Source organism: Theropithecus gelada, chromosome 12 (assembly GCF_003255815.1).
Source record: "Theropithecus gelada isolate Dixy chromosome 12, Tgel_1.0, whole genome shotgun sequence".
NCBI lineage: Eukaryota > Metazoa > Chordata > Mammalia > Primates > Cercopithecidae > Theropithecus > Theropithecus gelada.
Window position 1 is genome coordinate 63,169,446 of NC_037680.1, and position 16,236 is coordinate 63,185,681.

Sequence of the window (16,236 nt, forward strand, 5' to 3'; positions counted from 1 at the left end):
AGAAAAGACTTCCTCGAATTTAGCTTGGGTATACTGTGAGATAGAGCTCTCATTTTTCTTTTCCTGAACTGTGAACCAGCTGAACCAGTGGCATATGAAAACTAATGCGTTTCATTCTTGCTGATTTGAGTGCTGCTATCATATTTTATATTTATATGTATATACATATATATTATATATAGGAAATAGAAAAGAAATTTTATAATAAGATTGTAAAATCCACAGGCATCTATAAAGCTTTTTCCTTTGGCAGTATGTATGTTTGGCAGGTGTATGCTTATCGTTGCTACTTTTTACTAAATATTCATTTAAAAGATTTATCTCCACCTAGATGAAAGTCTACTTTATAATAAGCATTTTCCACTGATGGTAGTTTGTTTACAGTTTTCATATATTTTAGCCTTTTATATGATATCTTACAACCTCTTAATGAATAGTTTTGAGAATATGTTCAAGCCTTTTTATGTTCATTGAACATTTTATAGAATGGTATATACATTTTAAAAACTATTATCATTATTAACATGTTTTTCCACTCTTTCTTAAGACTTAATTGTAGGAGCTTTTGGTGTAGATCGAGCTATCTTATACAGGTGAGCATTTTCTGTATCCTGTAATACAGGAATATTCTGAATTATTTGAACTTTTTTAACTGTCAGTGTTTGAATTTTAGTTTAATTTTCTTGAAATAATGATAAAATTTGTTCTTTCTATTCATGATTTGCTGCAGGCAAATAGTATTATTTTTATTGATACGTAATAATTGCACATATTTGTGGGGTACATGTGATATTTTGATACATTCATACAATGTAATGATCAAATCAGAGTAATTAGGATATTCATCATCTCAAACATTTATCATTTATTTGTGTTGGAAACATTCAGAATCCTCTCTTCTAGCCTCTCTTGTAGCTATTTTGATTTTTTCTTTTCTTTGGAGACAGAGTTTTGTTGCAATGGGACCATCTCGGCTCCCTGGAACCTCTGCGCCCTGGGTTCAAGCCATTCTCATGCCTCGACCTCCCAAGTAGCTGGGGTTACAGGCACATGCCACCACACCGGCTAATTTTTGTAATTTTAGTAGAGACAGGGTTTTGCCATGTTGGCCAAACTGGTCCTGAACTCCTAGCCTGAAGTGATCCACCCACCTCAACCTCCCAAAGTGCTGTGATTACTGTCATGAGCCACTATGCCCAGCCAGCTATTTTGAAATGTACAATAAATTATTGTTAACTATAGCCAATCTGTGGTGCTGTTGAACACTAGAACGTCTGTCTTTTTTTCTTTTTTTTTTTTTTTTGCCCAGTCTGGAGTACAGTGGTGCAATCTTGGCTCAATGCAACCTTCGCCTCCCAGGTCCTAGTGATTCTCATGCCTCAGCTTCCCGAGGAGCTGGGACTACAGGCATGCGCCACAACACCTGGCTAATTTTATGTATTTTTGGTAGAGACAGGGTCTTGCCATGTTGCCTGGGCTGGTCTTGACCTCCTAGCCTCAAGTGATCCACCCACCTCAGCCTCCCAAAGTGCTGGGATTACAGGTGTGAGCCACTATGCTTGCCCGTTCTTTGTCTTTTAAATTATGTTCAAAGGTATTCTCCTGTAGTTTTAATCTCTCTAAAAATTGTCTGGGTTTACATTTTCCTATAAGAAGCAGGAAATTAAGCTCATGCTTATGTCTTGGTATTCTCTGACCACAAGGTTAGTATCTAATGAAACCCGAAATGAATATTTTTATTAGAGCAATATGTATGAATTTATATATTTCTATTTCCCAATTTCTTATATATCCCCAGTTATTCTCTGTATTTCATCAGTTCCTCATGACTTAGAATATCAGTTGGCATCCCAGGTAGTTAAGATGTTTACATATCTATGATCTGAGTTTATAAATGGCAGGAATACTCACATTAGTGCTGTGTAGAGTTTGTGATGGGTCAATTTAATTGTATACTATACAATTAATTGTATACTATACAATAACTATATACTATAGTAATTGTAACTATACAATACTTAACAGATTTCAGAGATTTATCATTTTGAGACAGGCACATTAATTGACTTGAGCCAGCTGTATCTTTGTATAGGATTTCAACCTGTGTATCTGAACTCAGGAAAACTGTATTTATTTTAATTTATTGTTTTTAGTTTTTTAAATTGCTGTTAATTATATAATGTATGTGGTAAAAATGCAAACAGTACAAGAAGGGTATATTAAAAAATGTTTTCCCTCACACCAGCTAATAATTTATTTGTTTCTTCTATTAGAAATATTCTATGCATTAAAAAATCATATTATGTGTGTATGTATGTATATCAGTAGACATCCTTTGTACATTTTGGGGTGTTTTTTTTTTCTCTCTCTCACTAAAACTATATGTTGGTTATGTCTTAGAGGTCATTGCACTCATTTTCTCCATGGTAGTGCAGTGAATTTGGTAGATATCTCACAACTTATTTAGCCATCCTGCTTTAGTGACTGAATTCATATAGGTCAGCCATTGTCCCACTTTGCCTGGAACTGAGCAATTTCTCAGGATGCAGGAGTTTCTGTGCTAAAATTAGGACAGTTCTGGGCAACTGAGACATTTGATCACCTACAGTTATGTTGTTCCTGTTCCTTTTACTATTACAGACAATACTTTTAGTAGACATTGTACTATATATGTAGTGAATATGAACCAAAAATATTTGGATCAACCTAACTTTATAAATAACTTTTTTCTTCATCTTCTTTTTTTCCCCCACTAGGGCCAGACCAGTTATCACTGTAAATGCTGGTCTTGAAGTGTACCCTAGCATTTTAAATCAAGACAATAAAACCTGCTCACTGCCTGGAACAGCTCTCAAAGTTTCCTGGTAAGGGTATTTGTTTAATAATAGTTATTATTGTGATTATTGTTCAAGCATTGTAAGAACAATTGAAAAGTGAAGGTGGTAGGGCTGAAATATTGCTAAAACAGTTTCTGTGAGTATACTGTTTTTTCTATTCTTTTTTATTTGAAGCAAGGTCTGCCTCTGTTGCCCCGACCGGAGTGCAGTGGCACAACCACAGCTCACTGTAGCCTCGACTTCCCAGGCTTAAGTGATCCTTCCACCTTGGCCTCTCTAGTAGCTGGTACTACAGGCGTGTGGCACCATACCCAGCTAATGTTTTAAATTTTTTGTAGAGATGGGGTCTCCCTATATTGCTCAGATTGGTCTCGAAGACTGCTGTGCTTAAGCAGTCATCCTGCCTCAGTCTCCTAAAGTGCTAGGATTATAGGCGTGAGCCATTGCACCTGGCCTTATACTCTATTTTCATGTTATAAATTGGATTATAGAAATAGTGCTCCAAAAAAGAGCTGTAAAGATACTCTGTAAATTAGTATGAAATTAATTTTTAAAGAATTATGCATGGTCAATGAATATTTTCAAAAAGAAAGAAAAGCTAATAAGATCTCAGTTCATTTATATGTAATTCCAAACAGGCCCATGAACACTTAAATTTTTAAAAGATATCTTGTTTTTCAGATTTAGTATCTGTGAACAGCAGCTGTTTGAAAAAAATTATTTTGCTCTAGTATATTTTCTGCTTATTCCTTTACTAATTTCCAAAGAAAAACATAATATTTTTTCATAAGTTAAATGTCTGAATTCTTCTCTACTCCATTCTTTCTCTCATCTTTGTCATTTGTATGCTACTTCAGTAATTTTTGCTCTGTTTTCATTTTTTATATATATATATATATATATATTTTTTTTTTTTTTTTTTTTTTTTTTTTGAGATGGAGTCTCGCTCTGTCACCCAGGCTAGAGTGCAGTGGCCGGATCTCAGCTCACTGCAAGCTCCGCCTCCCAGGTTCACGCCATTCTCCTGCCTCAGCCTCCCGAGTAGCTGGGGCTACAGGCGCCCGCCACCTCGCCTGGCTAGTTTTTTGTATTTTAGTATAGACGGGGTTTCACTGTGTTAGCCATGATGGTCTCGATCTCCTGACCTCATGATCTGCCCGTCTTGGCCTCCCAAAGTGCTGGGATTACAGGCTTGAGCCACGGCGCCCGGCCCATTATAGATATTTTTAAAGTTGTCTCATGCTTTACCTCACAGTACTTAAAAGCAAAATGTAGAAACGAGTATCTTTCTCATACATATCAATATAAATATAAAACTAATGAAAAATCTTGACCCATATACTACCAAAATCACCATGAGTAGTCACTCATGAGTTCCCACTTTGGGAAACACTATTTATGTTCCTTACTTACACAGAAAAGTTGCAGAGAACTTATGATCAAGGAGGAAATGACTGGTACCTAGAAAAATTTTACATCAAAAGAGCCAATTAAAGATATTTTTCCTGAATTTGTTTTTTAATATTTTTGAATTATTGTTATAGTTATTACAGTTTTGAAATTTTTCATTTCTTTAATTGGATTACATTAAAAATTCAGTAATATTTGCTCTTCATTTTTATTGATTGGCAGTGAAGTTGTTTTCAAGATTTTGCTGTAAGTTTTTCTGCTTTTCTACCCTGCATACCTCTGCGAAGTTGCCAATAATCTGCTTCTAATTATGTTAGTAATTCGAAGGCTTCAAATGCACTAACTAGAGCAGTAACATCATATGATTTTTGAGTATGGCACATAGTAAGAAATAACATTTTGCATTATAAACACATAAAAGTTATTAAATCAAGCATTTCAGAAAATCATACTTACCTTCGATACCTAAATCAGTTTTATTTATTAAAAATTTTTTCTTGCCGGGCGCAGTGGCTCATGCCTGTAATCGCAGCACTTTGGGAGGCCGAGATGGGCGGATCACGAGGTCAGCAGATCGAGACCATCCTGGCTAACACAGTGAAACCCCGTCTCTACTAAAAATACAAAAAATTAGCCAGGTGCCATGGTGGGCGCCTGTACTCCCAGCTACATGGGAGACTGAGGCAGGAGAATGGTGTGAACCCAGGAGGCGGAGCTTGCAGTGAGTCGAGATTGCGCCACTGAGTCTCAAAAAAAAAAAAAATTTTCTTAAGATGCTGAACACAACTCATTCAACCGATTTCAAAACCTGCTAATAAATGTGAAGAACACTGCTGTAAAGAAGATTGCTAATTAAAGAAACCTTTAGTGGGTCCTTTTATCAACGGGACAATTTTTAAAATCTAAACTGTCGGTTAGGCACTGTAGCTCATGCCTGTAATCCCAGTACTTTGGGAGACCCAGGCTGGCAAATCACCTGAGGTCAGGAGTTTGAGACCAGCCTGGCTAATGTGAAACCCCATCTCTACTAAAAATACAAAAATTAGCCGGGTGTGGTGGTGCATGCCTGTAATCCTAGCTACTCGCGAGGCTAAGGCAGGAGAATTGCTTGAACTCAGGAGGCAGAGGTTGCAGTGAACTGAGATCGTGCCACTGCACTCCAGCCTGGGCAACAGAGTGAGACTCTGACTCAAAATAAATAAATAAATAAATAAATAAATAAAAATCTGAACTGTCATTTCCCGCCTTTAGATTTATCAACAGGTTCTATAAGCTTGAGAGGAAGTTAGGACATTCTTTCTCTTTTTCTCATCAAGGTACCATGAAAGGAAGTGTGCTTAAATTACTGAAGGATGAGTTAGGTTAGTGTATAGAGTTTCATGTTTTTAGAATAATACTAAGACATGAAGAAAGATGTAAGGCTTCACAATACAAACTATATATTAGAAATATTAGATGTGGATGATAAAAAATATGTCTAAACTGGATTATAGGATTTATGTATGTTTTTTATTTTTCCACAGCTTTAATGTTAGGTTCTGCTTAAAGGCAGATGGCAAAGGAGTACTTCCCAGAAAACTTAGTAAGTGTTCTATGAAAAATAATATTATTTTAATGATACTGCATACACAGCACTTAAAAAATATTTTAGGATATTCAAATAGTTACTTGAATTGTTATAATTTTTTATTTGAATGTTTATGTTTAAAGGCATTTAAGATTTCAACATAATTATTATATTCTTTGGTAACTCTTAAGCTAATTCAAAACTAATACACTTATTTATGGACATTATGAGCTAAATAGCCCACAAAATGGGAAACATGACCTTTGGAAGGTTAAGCAGTTACAAATGTGAGGTAATGAACTCTGGGGAGGCATGAATGTTATGTTTGTAAGTAGATGATCTGCTGAGAAGTCTGTGTTTTATGTCTTGGGGCAGCCCCCAACAATCTCAGGAGTAGAGGTGGTTTAGAAATAGTGAGAAGGAGGAGAAAAAGTTTTGGTCATGCAGTTTAATTCACACAGCAAACTCTACTCTTCTTTTCCTAAAATGGTTGATGTGGTCCTGAGAGCAAGATAGTAGTGTTAAATAATTATTGCAAAGGTTTGTCAATATGTTAATGGCAAGTGGTAAAGAATAATAATAAAGCAGAGAAGAAACTGAAACTGTTGGGTGTGTGTTTGTGTGTAAAAGTTTACACAGGGCAGCCAAGCAAGGTCTCCCTAGGAGACAACTTTTCAGTAGAGACCTGACGGAAATGAGGGAGCTTTGGGATGTGTGGAGGAGTGTTTGACACAGAGGAACTAGCAGTTTCAGCAGGCCTGAAGCAGGAGATATGCTCAGTGGTTGAGAAACAGCATGGAGGACAATGTGGCCAAGTAGAGCAGAACATGAAGCAAAATAACCCCGGGTGTTCACCCAAATTTGAAATGGTCAACTTTTAGAGAAACTAGCAACGTGACTTCTGGTTTTAAAGATTTGCACTCTCTTAAGAAACTACTTAAAGAACTGAATCTTACAAGGCAGTAATCCTAATTGCTACATACTTGTTTTACAATGATTCTTGATGTATTTAACTCTGTTTGATCACTTGCTTCCTGAAGGCATATTCATCTGACAATTTGATATGATAGCTTCACTGGAAGCAGGAGTTTCAAGTGGGGCAAACTGTTCATTCATCATAGTGTTTAATATGATGGTATGAGTACATATGAGCAAATACTTCTTAATCAAAATCAGCAAGACTCTTGCTACTTGAATTTATGGTGGAAGTCTTAATTCACATGTTTCATCCTCTGGATTTCCTCCTCTCAGCTTAAATTAAATGATAGCATTTCTCCTGTCTGATAATTGGCTTACTACTATCATTTTTGGGGGAATTAGTTATGACATTACTTTAGGGAAATAATTATTATTAAATTTTTTTCAGAATTAATATGTTATAGTCTCATTATAATGTAATGACATTTTAAATTAATTAGAAACAGTTTACTTCTTAAGGAATAAAGATCTCTGTTTACATGAAAACTCTAGAGTAGAATAGATAGGTGTCCATAAAGAATATGTTGGTTATAAATCCTTTGGTTTACGTAGATTTCCAGGTGGAACTTCTTTTGGATAAACTCAAGCAAAAGGGAGCAATTCGACGAGCACTGTTTCTCTACAGCAGGTCCCCAAGTCACTCCAAGAACATGACTATTTCAAGGGGGGGACTGATGCAGTGTGAGGAATTGATAGCGTATCTGCGGGTAAGAGAGAACTTTTCTGCTAGCTTGTTTTTCCTTTTCAGTCATTAGTTTTTCTTTTTTATCTAAATGATTTTCACTTTCTGTAAATTAGTGTTAGATCAAAAGGAAAAACAGAAAAATACACAAAGGAAATTTAGCTTTGTAAAATGTCAAACCTGAATGATGGACTTCTACTTCTGGCAGATTGGATATTCCAAATGGCCTTTCCACAACAATACTACTGAACAAGTTATGAAAAACATATTTGTTAAATGCAACTGGACTTTCAAGACAGTAAAAGAAATCATCAGGGTCCAAAAAAATAATCAATCAACTAAAAAACTCCAGTTGCAAAAATCTGAATTGTGGAGTATAAGCAAATATATGAGCCAGAGTTGCTGGCAAAGGATGAAGCCTAAGGAGAGGGCAGGTGGTAATTGCAGACACCAGCACAGGAATTCTGACATATGTATAAGGCTGAGTGTTTTTACCACAGAGGTGCGTCCTGATTCCAGGAAGAGCCAAATGTAAAACCTTGCTGAAGGGGAGCTATCCAGTATGGGCCCCAGGATTTCCACAGGTTAAGTTTGATCAAATATGAATTCATTAAACACACACACACACAAAGAAGCCACTAGAAGAAGCATCAGATTTTAGACCCGCAAAGGCCAGTTACAGAGTACAAATTTGTATAAAATGTTTAAAGAAACAGGCCGGTGGCTCAAGCCTGTAATCCCAGCACTTGTGGGGCTGAGACGGGCGGATCACGAGGTCAGGAGATCAAGACCATCCTGGCTAACACGGTGAAACCCCGTCTCTACTAAAAAATACAAAAAACTAGCCGGGCGAGGTGGCGGGCGCCTGTAGTCCCAGCTACTCGAGAGGCTGAGGCAGGAGAATGGCGTAAACCCGGGAGGTGGAGCTTGCAGTGAGCTGAGATCCGGCCACTGCACTCCAGCCTGGGCGACACAGCGAGACTCCGTCTCAAAAAAAAAAAAAAAAAAAAGTTTAAAGAAATAAAGGGGCTGGGCACAGTGGCTCAAGCTTATAATCCTGCACTTTGGGAGGCCAAAGCAGGAGGATCTCTTGAGGCCAACAGTTTGAGACCAGCCTGGGTGAGACTCTATTTTATTTAAAGGAAAAAACAAAACAAGACAAAAACATCAGTAAATATTTAGACAAGAGCATAATTAATGAACTTGATTTAACAGACTTATATAGAACCTACACCTAACAATGAAAGAATATAAAAACTGACCATGCATAGGCCATAAAGGAAGTCTAAACAAATTTGAAAAAGTAATTTTATAGAATACATGCTATCACAGGGCAGTGGTTAGAAATCCATAACAAAAAGATCAACTGGGAATTGGGAAGTGTGATTTTTAGATAACTTATGGGTCAAAAACAAGATCATAATGGAAATTTACTTGGAACTATATTACAGTGAAAATATGACATATCAAAATGTATAGGCTATCACAACAGTAGAATATAAAGATAAATGTATAGCCTTAAATGCTATTTAATTTAAATGAAAGTTAAGAAAAAATGAAGGTAAGAAGAAAACACCACAAAATTAAGAATTGAAGTGGGGCATTACAGATAAGGGAGGAATTAAAAGAATATTATGAATAACCTTGGGCCAGTACATGGGAAAACTTTTAGACAAAACATGGAAATTCTTAGTAAAACAATACAACTCTCATAAGAAGAAACAGAAAACCTGAATAATCCTCTAAACACTTAACAAATAGAATTGGCAGTTAATCTTTACAAAACGACAAAGCCCAGATAGTTTTATAGGCAATATCTACCAAACATTCAAGAACAAGATTTCTCAATTTTAAATAGCTCTTTGAAAGAATAAAAAAACAAAATATTTCAAAGTCAATCTGTGAAACTAGTGTAATTGGTTCCTGGACTGGTCAAAAATAGTACCAGAAGGGAGAATTTCATTCTAGTCTTACAATAGATGTAAGATTACTAAGCCATTATAAGCAAATAATTCTTAGCAGTTTGTAAAAAAAGATACATAAACCAAGTTGGGCTTATCGTTTATCCTAGAGTGGGTTAATATTAAGTCTAAAAATGTAATTTGCCACATGAATAGATTAAAGAAGAAACGTGACTGTCTTAAGTACAAAAAAGGTTTGAGATTAAATTTTAAAAACGTCATGATTTAAGAAGCAAGACAAATATCCCAAGTCATGGCTATGAAGAAATAGAATCTTACATTTAAACAAAGTCCACAAATACCTATTAATTGGTCAAGATGTGAATTAAGAATTCTTATACATTGCTGATGGCAGTGTGAATTGTTTTGAAGACTTTGGAAAATGATGTGGTACTATAGAGCTGACAAATACACTTGTCACTATGTGTAAGGATAATCACAGCAGTTTCTGTAATAGCAAAAACAAAACCCATAAACAATAAAAATAGCTTTCGACAGAATGGATAAATGAATTGTGGTATATTTACATGATGAAATAGTACTCAACAGTACAAAATTAACGTAGGCTACATGCAATAGAATGGATGGATCTTAATGAGAGTGTAGGACAAAAAGCAAGTCACAGAAGCCTACATGTGATCCTATTGAGAAGGAATGCAGAAGGAGGAAGAGAAAAACGTATTTGGGTAGCTTAAGCAGTATCAATAATGTTCTTATTATGTTGGGTGTGTGTGAGTGCTCATGTTAACATGTCTCATACTTTCGTGTGAATCAAATAGTACATTGTAAAACAAAAATTGACTAAACGTTCTTACTTGATAAGGATAATCTTTTGGATATTCTATTTCTACATAAGTATAATTTTCCAGAGAATTTTGTTAGAATTGAAGGCTCAGGGATGAATACAGCTGGCTTTGTAATGTGCACTTACGGATTTCTCCAGATAATTTAGGTTGATGTTATCATTAATTCAAAGCCTTTCCATTTCTAGGATGAATCTGAATTTAGAGACAAACTCACTCCAATTACCATTTTTATGGAATATTGGTTGGATTATAGAACAGCTGCTGATACAACAGGCTTGCAACCCATTCTTAACCAGTTCACGCCTGCTAACATTAGTCGACAGGTACTGTACTCAATTTACCACTAATGTGATATTTTGTGATTTTTCCTTACAATTCATGTTATTAAATATTAGAGAAAATTTCCTTTATTATGTTGATAGATGTTTAGTCAAAGTCAGAAGGTTAGGAATCTGAATTTTCTATTTTTTTTTCTTTTTTCTTTTTATTTTTTTGGGAATCTGAATTTTCAAGTCAGAGATATTTAAAGCCACTTAACATAGATATACAGAGAAAGACAGGATCACATTTCATATACGTGAAATAGGAAAATAATTCAAGGAGAACAGCAATGTGCCAGTTTGTTTACATATTTTAGTATTTCGCTAAAGATATTTGATGTCTATGTTATCTTTGATATTTTAATTTTAAAAAGTGCATATATAGTAAATAAATAATTCTTTTCAGAAAACCAAAGAAAGCAACAAAATTTGATAGGTGGTATTCTAGTTTTAGAAAATCTTATGTATAATGTATTTAAATACTGTTAATTCTAATTACTATTTCTCCTTTTTAAATTACATGTTCATGTTTTTACATTAATATTTGTTCTTTCATAGAACTCTTTGCCCTAAATTTAGGTTGTCATTTTTTTTTTTTTTTTTGTCTTTCTAAGATCCCATAAGCTCTTTTTTTTTGGTTTGTTTTCTGTTTTTGTAATTTGAGATTACTATATGTGACGGTAACAAAAGGCAAATTAAAATATTTTTAAAAGTCTTTTCTAATTTTTATATTTTAACAATTTCATTCTGTACATTAATAATCATGGTATATGTGCCATTTTCTAGTATTCATTAACACAGAACTTATAACCATACTTCTGTGTTTATATTCTTTACATTTTTTATTTTTATTGAATGTACAATATTATGTTGATTAATAGTTTAATAATGACCACCTGAGCCTCTTAATGTCTGTCATTCAGTATTATACTTTCTTTAAAAGTTAATTGTTACTTGTCCCTTTATATAATGTGCTTTCATATATGGGTTATGGTTATTTTCTGTTTATAGTTTTATAATTTTTTAGAAATCTTTTATTATCATTGTTATCACTACTTCTGATTAGTTTTCCAAACTCCCCATCCAATCTCCTTAATGCCAATACCGTGTTAAAGCCGGCTAATCAAGTAGGCTAACTTTTGAAACCTCTTGGAGGGCAAAAATAACTGCAGTAATATTTGACTTCCTTTTTTTCCTACCTATTCTCATTCTTCGTTGTTTGAAAAAAAATTTTTTTTGATCTTCTCTGTGTCCTACATTTGTTCCATCAGTGACATATTAATTTTTAGGTATGTTTCTTTCTACATGCTTAGCTTTGTTATTCACTCTTGTTTTTATGTTAATTACTCCACCATTTTTATCATTTCCTTTTCTCTAAAACGGATCCTTCATTTCGCTGGTTACATTACAAACTCTTCTCTGCACTTTCTTTTTGCTGTCAAATAGAAATATAAAGTTTTAATTGTAATTTTAAATTTGTAATTTTTAATTTGCTGGTTAGCAACATTTTTTAAAAGGTAGAAAACGTATAGGTGAAATTTATTTTAAAAATATATCTGTATTAGTTTACTAGGGTTGTCATAACAAAGTACCACAGAATGGGTGGCTTAAACAACAGAAATTTATTCTCTCCTAATTTTGGAGCCTAGAAGTCTGAGATCAAGAGTCAGCAGGGCTAATTTCTTCTGAGGCCTCTCTTCTTGGCTTGTAGATGGTCACCAGTCACCTTCTTGTGTCTTCACATGGTCTTCCTTTCATGTGTGTGTCTGTGTCCTAATCTCTTTTTAAGCATCAGTCATTGGATTAGGGTCCACCCTAAAGATATTTTAACTTAATAATCTCTTGAAAGACTATATCGCCAAATACAGTTCCATTCTGAGATACTGGGGATTAAGGCTTCAACATATATATTTTGGGGGGACACAGTTCAGCCCTTAACAATATTTAAAATATTGTCATTTTTACATGGAATCGCTTAAAAATTATCAGTGGAATATTTTGCATTCTATTTCTTACTGTCTTCAAAATCCAGAGTGTGTTATACACTTTTAACACATCTAAATTCAAATACTTAGGTTTTATTAGAAATTGTTTTTGTATTTAGAACTCATGTAATTAACAGTTGAAAAAGTAGATTCAAATACTCAAGTTGTTCTAAAGATACTAAAAGTTTTGCAGTAAGAGAATTAGGCATCAACTTTTAAAATTAAATTAATTAAAATTAAATAAAATTTAAAAATCAATTGCTCAGTGACATCAAGCCCATTTCAAGTGCTCAGAAGCCACATGAGGCTTGCAAGTAGCTACTATATTGTACAGTGCAGTTCTAGTGTTTCCCTTTCTGCTCTCTGATCCTTTGGTGTTAGAGATTTAGTGTTTTCTGCAGAAAGAGTTGGGTTTTTTTTCCTCTCATGTTTTTGATTCAAATACACATTAAGTCCTTTTTTTTTTTTTTTTTTTTTTTTTGAGGTGAAGTCTTGCTCTGTTGCCAGGCTGGAGTGCAGTGGTGCAATTTTGGCTCACTGCAACCTCCGCCTCCCGTGTTCAGGCGATTCCCCTGCCTCAGCCTCCTGAGTAGCTGGGACTACAGGCACCCACCACCACACCCAGCTAATTTTTTGTATTTTAGTAGAGACGGGATTTCACCATGTTGACCAGGACAGTCTTGATCTCCTGACCTCATGATCCACCTGGCTTGGCCTCCCAGAGTGCTGAGATTACAGGCATGAGCCACCATGCCCGGCCTCAAATACATATTAATTTCTTACTTTCTGCAAGATATAATATATATAACTGTAGAGATTTGGTTGTCTGAGCATGGAAGACATTGCTTTTCCATTTCTGAAACTATCTTTCCTGACAGCATATTTTAATACTATGGCTGCTTCAATGCCAGCTAAATCCTTTTCTTCACCTATAGAGTGATGTTAGCCAAGTATCTCTATATTACAGTTTCATTAATATTTTATACATATGTCTCATTGCAAACTTAAGATACTCATCTAACATTCTAACTGGGCATGTTATACATACATACCTTATCACTAGTTAATTTGTTATCTGCAAAGTCCACACTTTCTTCCTGATATAATCTAATCAAGCCTTGATTTATATTTGGCATGATGTAAAGAATCACCATATAGTTCTTCTAATGGTCCTTTTTGAAAAAGGCTTATAGCAACTGCATATATCTAGGTAAATGAATTAATTCACATATATTTTTGTGTTTCCTTCAAATTAAAATGACAGTTAAGAATCTCTATCCAATGTACAGCCACTTGCAAGCCTCATGTGGCTTCTGAGCACTTGAAATGGGCTTGGTGTCACTGAGGAACTGATTTTAAAATTTTATTTAATTTTAATTAATTTAATTTTAAAAGCTGATGCTTAATTCTCTTACTGCAAAACTTTTAGTATCTTTAGAACAACTTGAGTATTTGAATCTACTTTTTCAACTGTGAATTATATGAATTCTAAATACAAAAAAATTTCTAATAAAACTTAAGTATTTGAATTCAGATGTGCTGAAAGTATATAATACATTCTGGATTTTGAAGACAGTAAGAAATAGAATGCAAAATATTCCACTGATAATTTTTAAGCGATTCTATGTAAAAATGACAATATTTTAAATATTGCTAAGGGCTGAACTGTGTTCCCCCAAAATGTGTATGTTGAAGCCTTAATTCCAGACATTCCTTGTTACTTGGAAGTGTACAATCATCATCAATCATCATCCTTTATTTGAGGGACTCCGTTTTTCTTTTCCTTTAAATCTTTTTCTCTCTTCTTTTTGTCTACTTCTGTGCTTGAAGCAAAAATGGCCTCATCTTTATTTTCCATTCTTCTCTTTTTATGTTTCTTCTTTCACATCCTACCCAGCTCCTCTGCTTTTTTCCCAGTGTTTCTCTCTTTTGGGTTTTTCCATTTTGCTCTAGCTGGAACATTCTTCTGGCCAGATCTAGAGGGGAAAAAAGTTCAGGTCTTTGCTTTTTTCACCTACCCTGATTGGCTATCTATAATGCTTCAAGCTCCTTTTCCTTCATCTTTTTCCAAATGACCATGCAATGCTGGACTCATTTTATTTAGTTTCTTTTGCCCCTTGGTCTCTCTGCCTGTCTGCTGAATACGTACAGCTCCTTATTCTTTTATCCGCTGCAGCCCTATTTCCATGATATTGGTGGAGGCACAGTCCATAATGAGAAACTCTAGAAGGGAGTCTATTTTGCCTGACATCTCACAACTTAGCTAGCAGCAGAGTAAAAATGAACCCTCATTTCTTGACTATTACTTTCTCTTTTACACCAGTCCTCATTCAAAGATGATAACAGCTTAATTTGAGATAGAACTGAAAGGTTCCAAGGAACTGTATTATATCCTATGAATCTTTTTCTTCTTTCTCATTCTTGACTGGGTACACTGACCTGTTTAAAAATAAGTGGCCATGGTCTCTTTTGCATTAAGGTATACAAACAAGCTGATGAGTACATGAAAATATGTACATGTGTACATACGTGTATAACCACATAGATATTGATAAACACTGCTTATGCCGCCTGCATTGGTATTTTTCATGTAGAAAAATAAAATGTTTTTTTCTAGGCTCACATTCTACTTGACTGTGGTGAAGACAATGTCTGTAAACCCAAACTGGAAGTTTTTGTAGATAGGTAAGTTTTTCTTGGAATAATAAATAATGTAGTAAGAAATTTAAATGGAAGGGTACATTTTTCTATTCAAAGGACTAACATATTTTAACGAGAATTAGTTATACTGGAGGGTAATGCATGAGTTTCTATAATACTAAAGCTATCAATATTGAGCTTCTAAAGAAAATATCTACTGTGTTTTCACTAGTTGCCTAGGTTGACAGGCATTCAACTTTGGGTAATATCACAAAGTAATATTGTATCATTTTAAAGATACATTTCATTGCGAATATACTTTGAACTCAAGGAATATCCTTACCATTTTGTATGGTATATGAATTATAAAGAATATTGTGAGAATTATGACACATGATTAATTTAGCTTTTAGAAAAATATTGGGGAATTACAAAGTACATATAATTCACTTCAGTCATAGATATGAATGATAGTGATATATTAGTGGCATCAATGTTTATTTTTACTGAGAGAACATTGGATTTGCACCCAGTGTGCTATTTTCTGTTTTCTATCAAGCTGTGAAGTAGTCTTAAGATATCTTGAGACACTGTTGAACATGTTGGTGCTGTGTATTTAACTCTTGTTTCTTTGAACAGTCATACTTTCCCCATCTAGTCTTTATTTCTCAGTCTGGATTTGTATTGTTAACTTGTAGTGATCAAAAGAAGATCTATATTGGGGATGACAACCCTCTGACATTGATTGTTAAGGCTCAGAATCAAGGAGAAGGTGCCTATGAAGCTGAGCTCATCGTTTCCATTCCACTGCAGGCTGATTTCATTGGGGTTGTCCGAAACAGTGAAGTAAGCAGACTGCCTCTTTAAAAATCGAAATGCACTCACAGATCTTATTAACATTAATGAGCTGCTCCCCTATTTAGTGAAGCACAAGCTTAGCTATTCTACCTAAGGCTAAATTGCTAGACAATGGAGTGCCTCTCTTACATAATTCCTTTTAAGCCTAATACTTTGCATAATGCATTGATATGACATTTTTAGAATTGTAAG

At 34.6% G+C, this 16,236-nt stretch overlaps 1 protein-coding gene across 3 annotated transcripts in view; it reads left to right on the plus strand.

Annotated features, from left to right (window-relative positions):
• ITGAV (integrin subunit alpha V) overlaps positions 1-16,236 on the plus strand; it is a 93,448-nt gene that overhangs the window by 61,284 nt on the left and 15,928 nt on the right. For all 3 annotated transcript variants that reach the window (XM_025404084.1, XM_025404085.1, XM_025404086.1), the window contains 7 exons: positions 548-593; positions 2,757-2,864; positions 5,771-5,829; positions 7,345-7,499; positions 10,427-10,564; positions 15,164-15,231; positions 15,885-16,032. In XM_025404084.1, the coding sequence (XP_025259869.1) occupies positions 548-593; positions 2,757-2,864; positions 5,771-5,829; positions 7,345-7,499; positions 10,427-10,564; positions 15,164-15,231; positions 15,885-16,032 (722 nt within the window). The remainder of the gene's footprint in view (positions 1-547; positions 594-2,756; positions 2,865-5,770; positions 5,830-7,344; positions 7,500-10,426; positions 10,565-15,163; positions 15,232-15,884; positions 16,033-16,236) is intronic.